This window comes from Octopus sinensis, linkage group LG27 (assembly GCF_006345805.1).
Source record: "Octopus sinensis linkage group LG27, ASM634580v1, whole genome shotgun sequence".
In the NCBI taxonomy this organism is placed as follows: domain Eukaryota; kingdom Metazoa; phylum Mollusca; class Cephalopoda; order Octopoda; family Octopodidae; genus Octopus; species Octopus sinensis.
In genome coordinates this window covers 9,171,085-9,187,457 of record NC_043023.1, presented here as the reverse complement: position 1 = coordinate 9,187,457, position 16,373 = coordinate 9,171,085, and the positions used below count along the sequence as shown (strand labels likewise).

The following is a 16,373-nucleotide window of genomic DNA, read 5'->3' as shown; positions in this document are numbered from 1 at the left end:
TAAGTACTCAGTTTTCCCTCTTCAGCTTCTCTCAATCTCGCTCACAACATCATAAGCGGAAAGTGTAACCTCTCGAAAGAGCTGTTCTTCACTCCTGCTCCAGAGCGTCGGCTGCGGGGTCACTCCGAAAAGCTCTATCTGCGACGATTTCATCTCAATCGAAGGAGAGGGGCTTTCTTCGTCCGGGTTGCGGATCGGTGGAATAAGCTGCCGGGCGAGATAGTGAAGATGCCAACGACCGCTCGGTTCAAAGTCTCTCTTGACCAGAAATGGCCTGAACTCTTTGCATGAACACTCTCCCTGTACATAACTCCATGTCCCCTAACTGGCCTTGCTTTTTGCTTTTTGAGCCAAAAAATTAACTTAACTCTCATGCCTCATCCTTCTTATGTTTGATGACAACTGCGGCTAGTATAGGTAGGGGACGCCGCCAGCGGCAGGGTTGCGCCAGGCCTGCGCCAGTCGCCCAGAGCTCCGCCGCGCTACCGTGCCCGATCTTGTAAGAACGAATCGAAGCTCGCGGTATCGCCCACGTACACGTGGACGTAGCCGCGACCGATCCCGTCAGTCGCCGGGAGTCTGTGGCGATATGCACCGGGTAAATACAACGACGTGGTCCGACCCGTAAGTTAACGGAACAGACCCGGAAACGGAAACAGCTGCAAAATCTGAAATCAAGTAAGGTGATGCAGGGCTGATGTGTGTTGTCTTTCTTTCCGTTTTGTTTTTCTTCGAGGGTCAGTTTTTTATTTCTTTCGAAGGCGGCGAGCTGGCAGAAACGTTAGCACGCCGGGTGAAATGCGTAGCCGTATTTCGTCTGTCGTTACGTTCTGAGTTCAAATTCCCGAGGTCGTCTTTACCTTTCATCATTTCGGGGTCGATAAATTTAGTACCAGTTACGCACTGGGATCGATGTAATCGACTTAATACCAATGCCTGTCCTTGTTTGTCCCTTCCATTTTTAGCCCCTTGTGGGTAGTAAAGAAACAGGTATTTCGTCTGCCGTTACGTTCTGAGTTCAAACTCTGCCGAGGTCAACATTGCCTTTCATCCTTTCGGGGTCGATAAATTAAGTACCAGTTACGCACTGGGATCGATGTAATCGACTTAATACCTCTGCCTGTCCTTGTTTGTCCCTTCCATTTTTAGCCCCTTGTGGGTAATAAAGAAATAAGTATTTTATTTATTTCTCGAGCTGTTGGACTCTTTTATCCACTGAGGTTTTCCTTGCTGTTCTGTCTTTGTCTCGATGTCGAACGTGTTCAGGCTGCTCTTACTTATGTCCTTCAATCTCAGCTTCGGTCGACCTCTGAATCTCCTCCTGTGAGCAAGCTTATATAACAACTGATTAAGATGTTTTTCTCATCCATGTACGTCACGCCATATCATTCTCCTTTTGTACAGAATTATTGTCATACTCGGAATTGTTGCTTATCTCAAAACTTTTGTATTGGTTACATTTTCTTGCCAGGTGATACCAGGAATCTTGTGCAAGCACCTCGGGTGGATGACCTCGAACTTCTATGAGGCTTGCGTATGTCCCCCGACCAGACTTTCACAATCAGTGTTGGTATATTCACGACCCCGCAAATTAGATAGAATAAGTACCAGACTAATTTTTTTCTGCCGTCGATTCGTTTGACGAAATTCCCTCTATGCATGCTCCAGCATGTCAATAGTCGCGATAAAATATAATGAGAACAATGTACGAAATATCTTGGCTTTTCCAAAGACATAAGTATTTTAAGACTGATTTTTATTATATCTGATTTTATTATCATCATTATTATTATTATTATTATTATTATTATTATTATTATTATTATTATTATTACTTTTTTTTCCCGTTTCAAATTTGCTTCCATTTCTTTCCGAGTGTCTTCCCGACTCCTAGGGCAAAGAAGCTCATAGTATACATTGGTAGGCCATTAAACTAAACTCAATAGTTCGTTCATTCTTTTTTTTAAGTTAAATTAAAATACATGGGTAGTATTAATTCTCACATCGACAATGCTCTTCTCAATACGTGTGATGTACCAGTTAAGACAATCTTTTGCACTTCTTGCAGGGATGGTAAGCCAGGGATCATTCTCATATAATTTTCGGTTCCCTTCTTGATCATTCCTAGTGCTCCTACGATCACTGGTATTGTAACCGCCTTGAGATGCCACATTTTCTCAATTTCAATGAGTAGGTTTTTATATTTTCTGAGCTTGTCAAACTCTTTCGCTGAGATATTATGATCACAGGGGATGCTCATGTCGATCAATAAGCAAACTTTATTGTTTTGGTCTTTCATAACAATATCTGGTTTATTGGCCTTGATGGTTCGGTCTGTATGTACTGGAAAGTCCCACAGAATCGTTACATTTTCTCCTTCAGTTACAGCCTCAGGGTGGTGATTATACCACTTGAGCAGCCAGGATGAAACCTTCGCTCTCTGCTTTTAGCCCTGAGCTCCGTAGCCACTGATGGGTTTGCTTCTGGTCAACATCAGCTTGTTTGCTGCGGGCCACATATTTGCCACATTATTATTATTATTATTATTATTATTATTATTATTATTATTATATATTATTATTATTATTATTATTATTATTATTATTATTATTATTATTATTATTATTATTCAAATATTATTATTTGTTGTGATGCTCTGATGGTTACTGTATGGAAAGTGTTCTGCGTAGGATATGTGCAGTGCCTAGCAGTGCAATTTTCTGTATGTCATATGTGTTTGTAAGTCCTGGTGTTTTTGTTATGTATTTGTCTGAATATTTTTTTATCATGCCTAATGCACCTACCATGATAGGAAGTGTTTCTGTTTTTACATTCCACATTCTGGTTACCTCTATTTCCAGGTCTTTGTTTCTCCATTTCTTTTAGAGACACGTTGTCATCTACTGGTATTGATACATCAATTAGAAAGCATTTTTTTCTTCATGATCTCTGACAACTATATCTGGTCTGTTGGCCTTAATTTCTCTATCTGTGTGTATCGGCATATCCCAGAGTATGGTTGCCTTCTCGTTTTCTGTGACCTTTTCTGGTGTGTGCCTATACCATCTTTTTTCTGTTGTTATTCCATAATGTTGGCATAGCTTCCGGTGTATGTAGGTCCCAACTCTGTCGTGTCTGTGAATATATTCCTTCTTAGCCAGGACTGGGCAGCCAGAGATAATATGATTTATTGTCTCTTGTCCATCTCCACATATTCTGCAGTTACTTGTTATATTTCTTTTCATTACACGTTTTTGGTATATTATTATTATTATTATTATTATTATTATTATTATTATTATTATTATTATTATTATTATTATTATTATTCAGTAGTTTTATTTTTATAGCGTGCTTTCACTTCACTACCGAGCGCAGCTCTGTGTGCCTTGGGTATGTGCTGTGATTTGTTGTGATGCTCTGATGGTTATTGTATGGAAAGTGTTCTGCGTAGGATGTGTGCAGTGCCTAGTAGTGCAATTTTCTGTATGTTATATGTGTTTGTAAGTCCTGGTGTTTTTGTTATGTATTTGTCTGAATATTTTTTTATCATGCCTAATGCACCTACTATGATAGGAATTGTTTCTGTTTTCAGATTCCACATTCTAGTTACCTCTATTTCCAGGTCTTTGTATTTTGAGAGTTTCTCCATTTCTTTTAGAGACACGTTGTCATCTGCCGGTATTGATACATCTTATTATTATTATTGTTATTGTTATTATTATTATTATTATATATTATTATTATTATTATTATTATTATTATTATTATTATTATTATAGATTAAGCTGAATTTCCATAAAGTATAAGTAACATACGACTTTATTCAGAAGAATTTAAATATTACATTGAAAAAGAAGTCAATAGTGAAATTTACAATTAGAAAATATGGAAAGATTTTAAATTGCGGGAAGATTTTCAGATCTTTGCCTTTCGGCCACTCGTCAGGTACGTAGCCTGGTTTAAAATTACATTATAGAGTCTCTTAGTTGCGCAGCGTTGTATCAATAGGCAAAAATAACGCTACGTTATGTAAATGTATGTTTGATGCAATATAAGAAGAAAATAGAAGGAAACATAATACAAGGTGACTCTTGAATATACACGCACACACAAATATACACATGCACACATATGCCTGCACACACACACGAGCATATATATATATATATATATATATATATATATATATATATATATATATATATATATATATATATATATATATATATATATATATATATATATATATATATATATATGTATATATATATATATGTATATATATATGTAGAGACGGCACTTTCTGTTGCTTCTTGCCGTTCTCAAAAAATAGCGTTCGTAAAAATTTTTATCTCGTTCGGCTTAAGAGCCCTTCTTGTTTGTGTTACTGTTATTCTCCTTGTCCTGTCTTTTACTGTTTATATTTTGTACTGTCGTTACTCTCCTGTTTTTGTTACCATTTTTACCCCTCCACAAAAACAATTTCAAATTTTATTTAATTTGATTTTCACGGGAAGGATTGTTTCATTAAAGTCATGTACCACCTTGACCTTCGAAACGTGGAGTAGATGAAACAAAGGCGACTGAAGTGGGGGAATTTTCCTTGTCTTGTATGTCCTGTACTTTTTTTCGTTGTTTAAGAAAAATGTCCATTTCCTTGGTTTTGTGTTTATGTTTTCGTTTCTCATTGTGTTCAACGTTTTTTGGTGTCCTGTACCCATATATACATGTATATATACATGTAGAGGTAGGTACGTACATATATGTTTGTATATATGCATATGTTTGATTTATTTAATAATTTATTATATATATAAAGCAAAAAATAGTAAATATGAAATTTGCGCTAGAATATATTTACGGAGTTTAATTGTAATATAAGAACATTTAGTTTTTTGACGTAAAATATAATCAGAGAATACTCTTGGACACATTTTCTTGATTTTCCTTCATAAGTTCGTTTCTGCTACTGTACGTCTTATTTCGTGCTCGGAATTTGAACCTGGAAACATAATGAGAAAACTATATCAAATATTAAGTTTTAAACTCAATAATTCCTGACACAATGTCTTCATACATTCTAATGAAAATGTGATACAAAGTGAAAATGTCAATCTTTTTAGAAGAGTAATTATTTTTTGTGGTGGTGAGGAGTTGTTGAAAACATTTGTTTATCATCACAATTTCCAAAGTTTCCGTCGGTAATCAACTGTTTTGTCACTTAGGACTGTTTTACCAATGCTGTCACATAACGGTTAAATCTTTACTAACTTGATCGATCTGTGTCTAAACACTAAACCTGGATTTAATTTCATTTTACACAAACTTTCTATCAATCATATAGATAGTCGCAAACATAACTTATTTATGTGTACATTTTCATAAATGTTTTACTTGCGTGTTCAACGCAAAAGATACGCGTGCAGAGTTGTTTGCGGCTTCGCAGTCATGGCTGGAGTCCGTGAGTTTTTCTTCTTTTGAAATTCAGAAAGATATTCTTTTCTTTTATTCTTTTCTTTTACTTGTTTCAGTCATTTGACTGCGGCCATGCTGGAGCACCGCCTTTGATCGAGCAACTCGACCCCGGGACTTATTCTTTTTGTAAGCCCAGTACTTATTCTATCGGTCTCTTTTTGCCGAACCGCTAAGTAACGGGGACATAAACACGCCAGCATCGGTTGTTAAACAATGCTAGGGGGACAAACACAGACACACAAACACACACACGCATATATATATATATATATATATATATATATATATATATATATATATATATATATATATATACATATATACGACGAGCTTCTTTCAGTTTCCATCTACCAAATCCACTCACAAGGCTTTGTCGGCCCGAGGCTATAACAGAAGACACTTGCCCAGGTGCCACGCAGTGGGACTGAACCCAGAACCATGTGGTTGGTAAACAAGCTACTTACCACACAGCCACTCCTGCGCCTATGTACAAAAAAATTATTTAGTGCGCTCACAAACACACACACACACACACGGTAAAATTCAGAATGAATTATAAAATTACAGCTCAACTTCGATTTAAATGATATTTTATAACTTTGCAATTCATATTTGTGATGAGTGTATTTAGAAATTTTACTTCTTCCCACCCCTCATATTTTTCCCGCTTTTGATATAGGAGATTAAGATTTTGCCCCCAAAACACGTTTTCAAAATGTTAATAACCATAAACCTCCCCACCAATAAATTTTTAATTTTTAACTTTTTTGGAACATTTTACTTTTAGCTCTTTTGAAAGCGGGGATGTTTTTTCCAGAAATAATGTCGTTTAGCTGTTGTTTCTAGCATGTCGGGATTCCGGTGGTGGTCTGATATTTTTGACATGCGTTGTTTCAGTAGAATTCTACGCATGCGTGAAACATTAATCGAAAGTGAAGCGTTCTGAGTTATTCTTTTGAGCGGGGACGTGATGGGTATGTGATGGGGATGGAATGGGAAAAGCTTTGGATGTTTCTGAAAGAAATATTAAAAGTAAAAAAAAAAAGTTCTTAGATTCTTGATCTCTGTAGCTTTTGACGTGGATAAAAAAAAACATCGTAAGAAAGTTAAAAATTAAGAAATTGGGGTGAGGGGTAGGAAGACAAAGATTTGAAATCGTGATTTGGGGGTAAAATCGTATTCTCCTATATGGAAAACAGAAATCCGAAAAAATATTCTGAAAAAAGGAAAGCACTGAAAATGGATGGTGTACTTTCGCCAAATTTTTCACACGGTGACATTTGTCATAAACTGATCTTTAGAAGTGAAAACTTGTTACTGCCGAAGATTGGCCTAGTGATTAGGGCAGCGGACTCAAGGTCGGAGGATCGAGGTTTCGATTCCCAGACCGGACGTTGTGTGTGTTTATTGAGCGAAAACACCTAAAGTTCCACGAGGCTCCGGCAGGGGGTGATGGCGATCCTTGCTGTACTCTTTCGCCACAACTTTCTCTCGATCTTTCTTCTGTTGGCCTGCTCGCTTAGCCAACGGGGTGGCGTTATTTGAAGGCTAAAACAATGCGAAGCGCATTGTGACCAGCGATGTCGAGCAACATCTGATAGCCTGGTCGGTTACGTGATCACGTGATATATATATATATATATATATATATATGTATATATATATATATATATATATATATATATATATATATATATATACATACATACACAATATATATATATATATATATATATATATATATATATATATAATTATTATTTGAGGGAATAAAATCCAAACTTACAAGGAAAAAGAATTCAATTTAGAAATACTAAATCAAATTCTATATACTATATATATACTATATATATATATATATATATATAGAGAGAGAGAGAGAGAGAGAGAGAGAGAGAGATAGATAGATAGATAGATAGATAGATAGATAGATAGATAGATAGAGATATAAATATGTATATACACGCGCACACATACACACGGAATACATACTTGCGATGATGATGATGATGACAGTGGAGTTGATATGTATGATGATGTCTATCCTAAGAGTGGCGATGTACCTAGCGATGGTGTTGGTGTAAGTGTTGTTAGTGACTATCCCCATTATGACAATATCGTTTTTGTTGGTGGCAGGAATAAGAGAGACCAAATTATACTTACTTTTCATATTCTTCGGAACTTCCCTCGGCGCCCGTGGTTAGGCTTTAGTGGAGGTACATGGCCTAATGTTTAGAGCAGCGGACTCGTAGTCGAGGGATCGCGGGTTCGAATCTCAGACCGGGCGATGTGTGTGTCTATGAGCGAACCACGGTTCCGGCAGAAGGTAATGGCGAACTTCTGCTGACTCTTTCGCCACAACTTTTTCTCACTCTTTCCTCCTGCATCTTGCAGCTCACCTGCGACGGACTGGCGTCCTGTCCAGGTGAGGAATCTATACGCCAAGGAATCCGGGAAACCGGCCATTATGTGCCAGCCATGGCTCGAGAAGGAACAAAAAAACTTACTTAATTGACCACGAAAGTATTAAAGGCAATATCGACCTTTGTGGAATATGAATTCAGAATGAAAAGACGGACGAAGTGTTGCAAAGAATTTTATCCGCCTCGTTAACTTTTCTGCTAGATCGCCGCCTTCATCATTACATCGTGATAATATCAATAATAATTATTTCTTCTACAGACACGAGGCCTGAAATTTTGGTGGAATGTCTTAGTCGAATACTTTGACCAAAGTGCTCAGCTGGTACTTATTTTATCGATCTCGAAATGTGAAAGGTGGAATTCGATCTCAGAAAGTAAAGACGGACGAAATGCCGCCAAGCATTTTGTCCGGCGTGCTAACGATTCTGTGACGAGTTGAGCAAGTATTAGAGAGAGCGAGGTTAATCGATACTATCGATCTCAATACTCGGTTGTTACTTTAATTCATCGACTCCTGAGTGGATGACAAGGTTCAACCTTTACTTTCATCCCTCTTGGGGTCGATAAACGAAAGGAACAGTCAAGTATAAAGATCGATGATATCGACTGAATCCCTTCTTCCTAAAAATTGCCTGATTAGATAGAAAGGCTCGAAGGGATAAAAAAAAATTCGAAGAATGTTGAACAGGAATCTAGCATAGACATATGGGGTGCGCTAACACTTTATATAAAGGCGAGCGGATGGGTGGAAGATGTCTTACAAAATTACAGTTTGACGAAATAAAAGTTATTTACATTATTTACATTTGAAGGATATTTCTCCTCATCTTGTTTGTTATTAACACAAAATTTCGGCTGATATACCCTCCAGCCTTCATCAGGTGTCTTGGGGAAATCTCGAACCTGGGTTCTCATTCTTAAGGTATTTTTCGATAGCGTTGTTGTTGTTGTTGTTATTATTATTATTATTATTCAGATCACTGCCTGGAATCGAATTCGGAATCTTGGTGTTAGTAGCCCGTGCTCTTAACCACTACGCCATATGCCCGTCATATTATTATCACTCATTTCTTGGTATTTCTGAGACAGTTAATCATTATCAAATGAAAACTGGTTCACCTTCTAGCTGATTCGGTGAACGGAACATCCTGATCGTGAAATTAAGATGCAAGTGGATGAGGACTCCAGAGACACAGGTACCCTTAACGTGAACAGAATGTGGCAAAGCTGGCCCTTCTAAAGTAAAAGTAGCATTCGGTTTTGCCAGCTGAGCGGAAGGGGACAATATGGAATAAAGAGTCTTCCTGACGACGTCGACCTCACGAATTTAGAATCTGTTGTTGTTGTTGTTGTTAAGCAACAAGACGGGTAAGGGTTATTAGGCGATGGTCTAGGGCTTAGGGGTGGGAGACCCCGGACTTAGGAAAAAAAACTTTGTTCGTCTTGTTGTAGTCGAGGGCTCTTCGTTGACGCCCGACACCACTGTGAGGTGGCCCTCGAAGTCGCTGGAAATGGAGATCTCCAGGTCCAAACTCTTGAATGGCCGAATTTAGAATCTTGAGCAAAGTGACATAACCACTTAGCGACGCACCCTCACTGGTCAAATGAAAGAATGTAAGAACGAACAACGGAAAGATTAAATGTAATATCAATAGAAATATTGGAAATAATTTGGAAAGAGCCACAACATGGGCTCTCTTACTGGATGAAATCTGTTTAGTAGACTTTCTTTCACAATGAGGGATTTGCACTTACATAGCATGGACTGATAAGCATATTTTTACGAAAATGAGACAATAGGCGCAGGAGTGGCTGCGTGGTAAGTAGCTTGCCTACCAACCACATGGTTCCGGGTTCAGTCCCACTGCGTGGCATCTTGGCCAAGTGTCTTCTACTATAGCCTCGGGCCGACCAAAGCCTTGTGAGTGGATTTGGTAGACGGAAACTGAAAGAAGCCTGTCGTATATATGTATATATATATATATGTATGTGTGTATATGTTTGTGTGTCTATGTTTGTCCCTCTAGCATTGCTTGACAACTGATGCTGGTGTGTTTACGTCCCCGTCACTTAGCAAAAAGAGACCGATAGAATAAGTACTGGGCTTACAATGAATAAGTCCCGGGGTCGATTTGCTCGACTAAAGGCGGTGCTCCAACATGGCCGCAGTCAAATGACTGAAACAAGTAAAAGAGTAAAAGAGTGCCATGCACACAAAAAATACTTTAAATAACTTCTTAGTATATAATGGGGGCAAGTTTTACATCATCTCAAAAGTCATTAGTTGAACTATTAGTCCTCTGGCATTCTGGGGGGTATCAGAGCGTTTGAGTGATATTAGACCCCAACAAACGCCCGTAAATTAAATGTATCTATCTGGGCCACGATTTTTGTCTCTAGTCCTGTGCCTTACGGCGACGATCGGGACCCATCGTGTTTTATGTTAAATATGTGTTCACTTACCTTACAAACAGCTGTTATTGTTGTACTATATTCTTGGAACCCAACAAGAAAGATAAAATAAGTGGCAGCTAAAGAAACGCACAAGTTTACTAAAACCTTGGAAGACGTTAATTTCCATAGATTTCTGAAATAACGAAAACAAGAAATAATACTGCATTAAATTAACACAAATATAAAATGCATTGTTCAAAGCACAAAATAGTATTACAACTATGTTTATAGGTGATGGTTATTCGAAATATAAATGATATGTTGACTATGCATTTAAAATATGTATTTAGACATGGTGTAGTGTAGCTGTGTGTAATAGGATGTATTAGATATAAAGCATTGTGCTTATTGTTGACTGTGTTCATTGGGTAGGTGGAGGTATGTGGCCTAGTTGTTAGAGCAGCGGACTCGCGGTCGAGGGAACGCGGGTTGAATCTCAGACCAGACAATGTGTATGCTTATGAGCGAAACACTAAGCTCCACGCGGTTCCGGCAGAAAAGAGTAGCGAAATTCTGCTGACTCTTTTGCCACATCTTTCTCTCAGTCTTTCCTCCAGCATCATGCAGCTCACCTACGACGGACCGGTGTCCCGTCCAGGTGGGGAACCTATACGCCAAAGAAACCGGGAAACCGGCCCTTATAAGCCAGGCATGGCTCGAGAAGGAACAAACAGGTTTGATTGTTGATAGTAGTTCTGTACATGACGCATTGATAGTTGTTCATGATAGATGTCGTACATGACGCATTGAACGTGGAAGCAATCCGTCGGTTACGACGACGAGGGTTCCGATTGATCCGAATCAACGGAACAGCCTGCTCGTGAAATTAGCGTGTAAGTGGCTGAGCACTCCACAGACACGTGCACCCTTAACGTAGTTCTCGGGGATATTCAGTGTGACACAGAGAGTGACTAGGCCGGCCCCTTGAAATACAGGTACAACAGAAACAGGAAGTAAGAGTGAGAGAAAGTTGTGGTGAAAGAGTACAGCAGGGATCACCACCATCCCCTGCCGGAGCCTCGTGGAGCTTTTAGGTGTTTTCGCTCAATAAACACTCACAACGCCCGGTCTGGGAATCGAAACCGCGATCCTATGACCGCGAGTCCGCTGCCCTAACCACGCATTGAACGTAGAATACGCTGACGCACGCAAGCACACAACGTACACACATATATGTTGTTAATACATTAACAGCAATGCTACACTGTACAATAGACTACGACTGTAAGTTTTTGTCAACCCTGTATTCAACATGCAGTTTGCAGGTATCATATTACACAGAGTGTCTCCTTGTCCATAAGAGTAAGAATCAGCCGGACTCGTTTAAATTCTGTGTTAGAGTACAACTCGCTAGGTCTCCACGGATACACAGTTTGTAAACTAGATTTCCTAAAATGTATAAGGAAATCTGCTTAACGAATTTGCGTATAAAATGCTCAATTATTAATTATTTTGAGTATTATTATGTGAAGATTTGTATGCTTTATATATGTATTCTTATCTAGATGTGCTCTTATATATTTAAATACTCTTTACTCTTTTACTCTTTTACTTGTTTCAGTCATTTCACTGCGGCCATGCTGGAGCACCGCCTTTAATCGAGCAACTCGACCCCGGGACTTATTCTTTTGTAAGCCCAGTACTTATTCTATCAGTCTCTTTTGCCGAACCACTAAGTAACGGTTGTCAAGCAATGCTAGGGGGACAAACACAAACACACAAACACACACATATATACGACGGGCTTCTTTCAGTTTCCGTCTACCAAATCTACTCACAAGGCTTTGGTCGGCCCGAGGCCATAGTAGAAGACACTTGTTCTAGGTGCCATGCAGTGGGACTGAACCCGGAAGCATGTGGCTGGTAAACAAGCTACTTACCACACAGCCACTCCTGCGCCTATGATGAACTTCTGGAAAGTTTTACAGATTTTTACAGTTTCAGTGATAGATTGGCTCTGTAGTCTTTGATTTAGCTTTCCCCTTTCTGGTTTTGAGAAGCCTAATTTCATGTATGTATGTAAGTTATATGTATGCATGTATAAACACTGTCAGAAAGACATAGATTTCTGATTAAGATCAGGGAATACGGAGCAGCGTTAGACAAATATTGACATTCCAGCAAAACATATACCATACATACATATATACACACCGCACACACATATTCTCGATCACACCCAAAGGAAGCTAATCTGGTTGGATAGCGAATATAAACTCGTCAACAAGCTACAACTCGGTCACAGACATATTGTATAAAGATGATAGAGACCGATATAGTAGTAACAGTAAAGCCATACTTCTCTGAATTAACTCTACTTAAACACACAGAACACCCCTCACTCCTCTTTTTCGCATGTCATCGTTAATGTGAGTCGCTTACAAAACCTGCACTAAAATATTTGTCCAGTCAACAATTTCATCAAATTGACAACATTCTGGAATTCTTTTCACATCCATGATTTTTCTGCAGACATCAACTATTGATCTTACCAATCTGTGAGAATTCCACAAACTGTTGGACACTGTCTCTCTGTATTTGAACAGTTTACAAAATAAGATAGAAATTGAAATGCTTACTTGAAATAAACATGAACTATTGCTGTCAGAATGACACAGACAAATGATATTCCGGAACCAATGTTAGAAAGAATAGACAAGATTTGACTATGTTTTACATCTCTTTCATTCTGGTAGACATCCTGCAATAGAAACAAACGACAACATATTATCCCCTCCTTTCTTATCTTATTTCTTTCTTATATGCTAAGTCAATACTTATATAAATTATGAGGGTTAATATAGGCGGGTGCCATCTTCTATTACATGTTACATGATATTTAACCCCAGTGTGACGTTTCACTGTCGTTATGATGTATATGAGATATCTGAGTCAAGTTAGAATATACCACCGTCCTATAAATCTTTAGTTCAAATTCATTGAAGGTATATCTTATTATATGTTATCAGTACAAATAATTGAAGCTGTTTGACCTAAACCGTTAATTGAGGGCGGACGTATGGCTTAAAATATGTGATAAATAAATATCCAGATAGTGTAATAAAGAGAAGTGAAGTTATTTAGTAATGTTCTAACAACACTGCCATTATGATGTCAGATGATAGTAGAACTTAAGGCGGCGAGCTGGCAGAATCGTTAGCACGCCGGACGAAAGGCTTTGCGTATTTCGTCTGCCGTTACGTTCTGAGTTCAAATTCCGCCGAGGTCGACTTTACATTTCATCCTTTCGGGGTCGATAAATTAAGTACCAGTTACTCACTGGGGTCGATGTAATCGACTTAACCCCTTTGTCTGTCCTTGTTTGTCCCCTCTATGTTTAACCCCTTGTGGGCAATAAAGAAATAAGATGATAGTAGAACTGGTATTGAGTGAACTAACTTATTGCATTGCTTCAGCTATTCCTTTAAGCTAAAATATGTACAGAAGATAGGGGTAGGTTTTAGTTTTACGGGTAGCAGATGTGTTGTTGAAACTGACAGATATTGTATATATCTGCATTATTGACACAGAAGTTTCATGTAAATGAGAGGAGAGACCCTGTAACAGAATCATGAAGAGGCCAAATGTTTAACTTGTAAGCTACAAACATGGCTTTTGTGCTTTAGAGAATTATTGTATACTAAATAAGTACCGTAGATCCTCGAGTACATTCCGCCCTTGAGTATAATATGCAGGGGATTTTTAGGGGGTTATACCTCTGAAAAACCTAAACCTTGTGTATAATACGCACTCCTTCTCTAACTTGAGTCAAGGAGATCTATATAACGTCCTTGGTTTGTAAAAATGTATACGGTAACGTCCTTTATCATTATTGTATATATAGCATAATGCAAACGTGTAGCTTCTTTGTACTTGACAGCAAATAGAGACTCGGACATTGCTTAGGAAATATTTTTCATTTTTACCGCGTATATAGTACGCTCTAGGGATTTTGACCTTTAAATTTTTGGAAAAAATTGCGGATTATACTCGAGGATTTACGGTATCTCTTACTTAGATTGTCATTCAGATTGTTTTAGCCCAATAGATTTTAAATTCAGCGAAAATGGTTGTTTTTCTCTGTCCCATGACATTCACCTTTGAGGAATTCTCATGCATTTAATTGAGGATGGTATCTTGGTTCATCAAGTAGACACCGTTCTGAGTTTAAACTGATAAACAGCAATAAGAGCACGATCAACAGTGCCCTATTACAAAATACCAACCTCACATATTTACTAAAATGATGGTTAATACGTGTTGAAATTATTTATTCACAGACAGGATTTCCAGTGTACTGGCAATTAACTGGTTGTCGTAATGTTACCAACCATTAGCATGGCAAAACTTGTAAGATGGTTACAAGTACAAAATACTTTTTTTCCAGGTTCATAGTCGGATGTATCACAGCCCTTTGCTGACCAGTGGGGATTACGCCCTGGGGATTCGTCCCAATAGACACATTGTGGGTTGGTGGCATTCTAAAATACAATTTAATCAAATTACTTTGTAATTAGAAATATTAAATTTCTAAATATCTCATAGAGATATGTACGGTGGTGGAGCGATAGCGTGGTTGTATACTGTCAACTTAACGTGACAGTCCTGTAAGTGAATTACACCACCGCTGTTTAGCCCTAGGAAGCATCGAGCATATTCCGCTCTTGAGTATAATATGCAGGGGATTTTTAGGGGGTTGTACCTCTGAAAAACCTAAACCTTGTGTATAATACGCACTCCTCTAACTTGAGTCAAGGTGTATATAACGTCCTTGGTTTGTAAAAAATGTATACGGTAACGTCCTTTATTATTATTGTATATATAACATAATGCAAACGTGTAGCTTCCTAGGGCTAAACAGCGGTGATGTAATTCTCTTACAGGACTGTCACGTTAAGTTGACAGTATACAACCACTCTACTTTGTAATTAAAATACATGTAATGTATCTTTGCGAAAGTAACAAAATATCAAACAATGGTTATAAATGTTTAGTTATTATTGACACTGTGAACCCCAAATCACTGTTTGTAACGTAGCTGAACTGACAATTCAAATTTGTTTTTTAATCTATGTTTAGTATGATAATTTCTACTCCATCACATTAACAACTGATGTCGTTCTTGAAATATTTAGTGATCTACAAAATGACATGATGGTCATGGCTGTAATGTGTTTCATCAGAGGCCTACTGGATCAGAGATGACATGAAGGTAAACAACAATAACAACCTCAACTATAGTCAACGGAAACCCAAAGAAATTTATCACATTTAAAATACACAGACGCAATCAATGAAGGCAATAGACAAACATATTAAGAAAATACACTGGTAATACTAAAAAACAACACAAATGACTGGAAACATATCCGCCGCGTGTATTATAAAGATAGTATAAGTTATAAGTTGAAACTACTACTACTACTACTACTACTACTACTACCACCACCAACACCAACACCACCACCACCACTACTACTACTACTACGACTTCTACTACAACACAAATGACTGGAAACATATCCGTCGCGTGTATTATAAAGATAGTATAAGTTATAAGTTGAAACTACTACTACTACTACTACTACTACCACTACCACCAACACCAACACCAACACCACCACTACTACTACTACTACGACTTCTACTACAACACAAATAACTGGAAACATATCCGCCGCGCGTATTATAAAGATGGTATTATAAAGATATTTATAACTTGAAACTACTACTACTACTACGACTACTACGACTACTACGACTACTACTACTACTACTTGTTCCACCGCGGTCCGTGTTTCATTTGTGAGCAGTGGTGTATGGCCCTGAAACGAAACATAAACTGTGACAGCTATAACAAAATACATAGCGCTTACTGGATCTATTACATTGAATGCTATTGTAACTGGTTCATCACGGTTGGTTATATTAACATTGGGAATACTTGCAGCAATAATATGGCTGTTAATTTTCGTATTTGCTTTGGCACTTGAGTTTTGTATTACCTGTAAAGGGAAG

At 38.0% G+C, this 16,373-nt stretch overlaps 1 protein-coding gene across 1 annotated transcript in view; it reads right to left on the bottom strand.

Annotated features, from left to right (window-relative positions):
• LOC118768107 (adhesion G-protein coupled receptor G6-like) overlaps positions 1–16,373 on the bottom strand; it is a 386,634-nt gene that overhangs the window by 304,065 nt on the left and 66,196 nt on the right. The window contains exon 6 of the mRNA XM_036513939.1: positions 14,687–14,836. Within this exon, the coding sequence (XP_036369832.1) occupies positions 14,687–14,836 (150 nt within the window). The remainder of the gene's footprint in view (positions 1–14,686; positions 14,837–16,373) is intronic.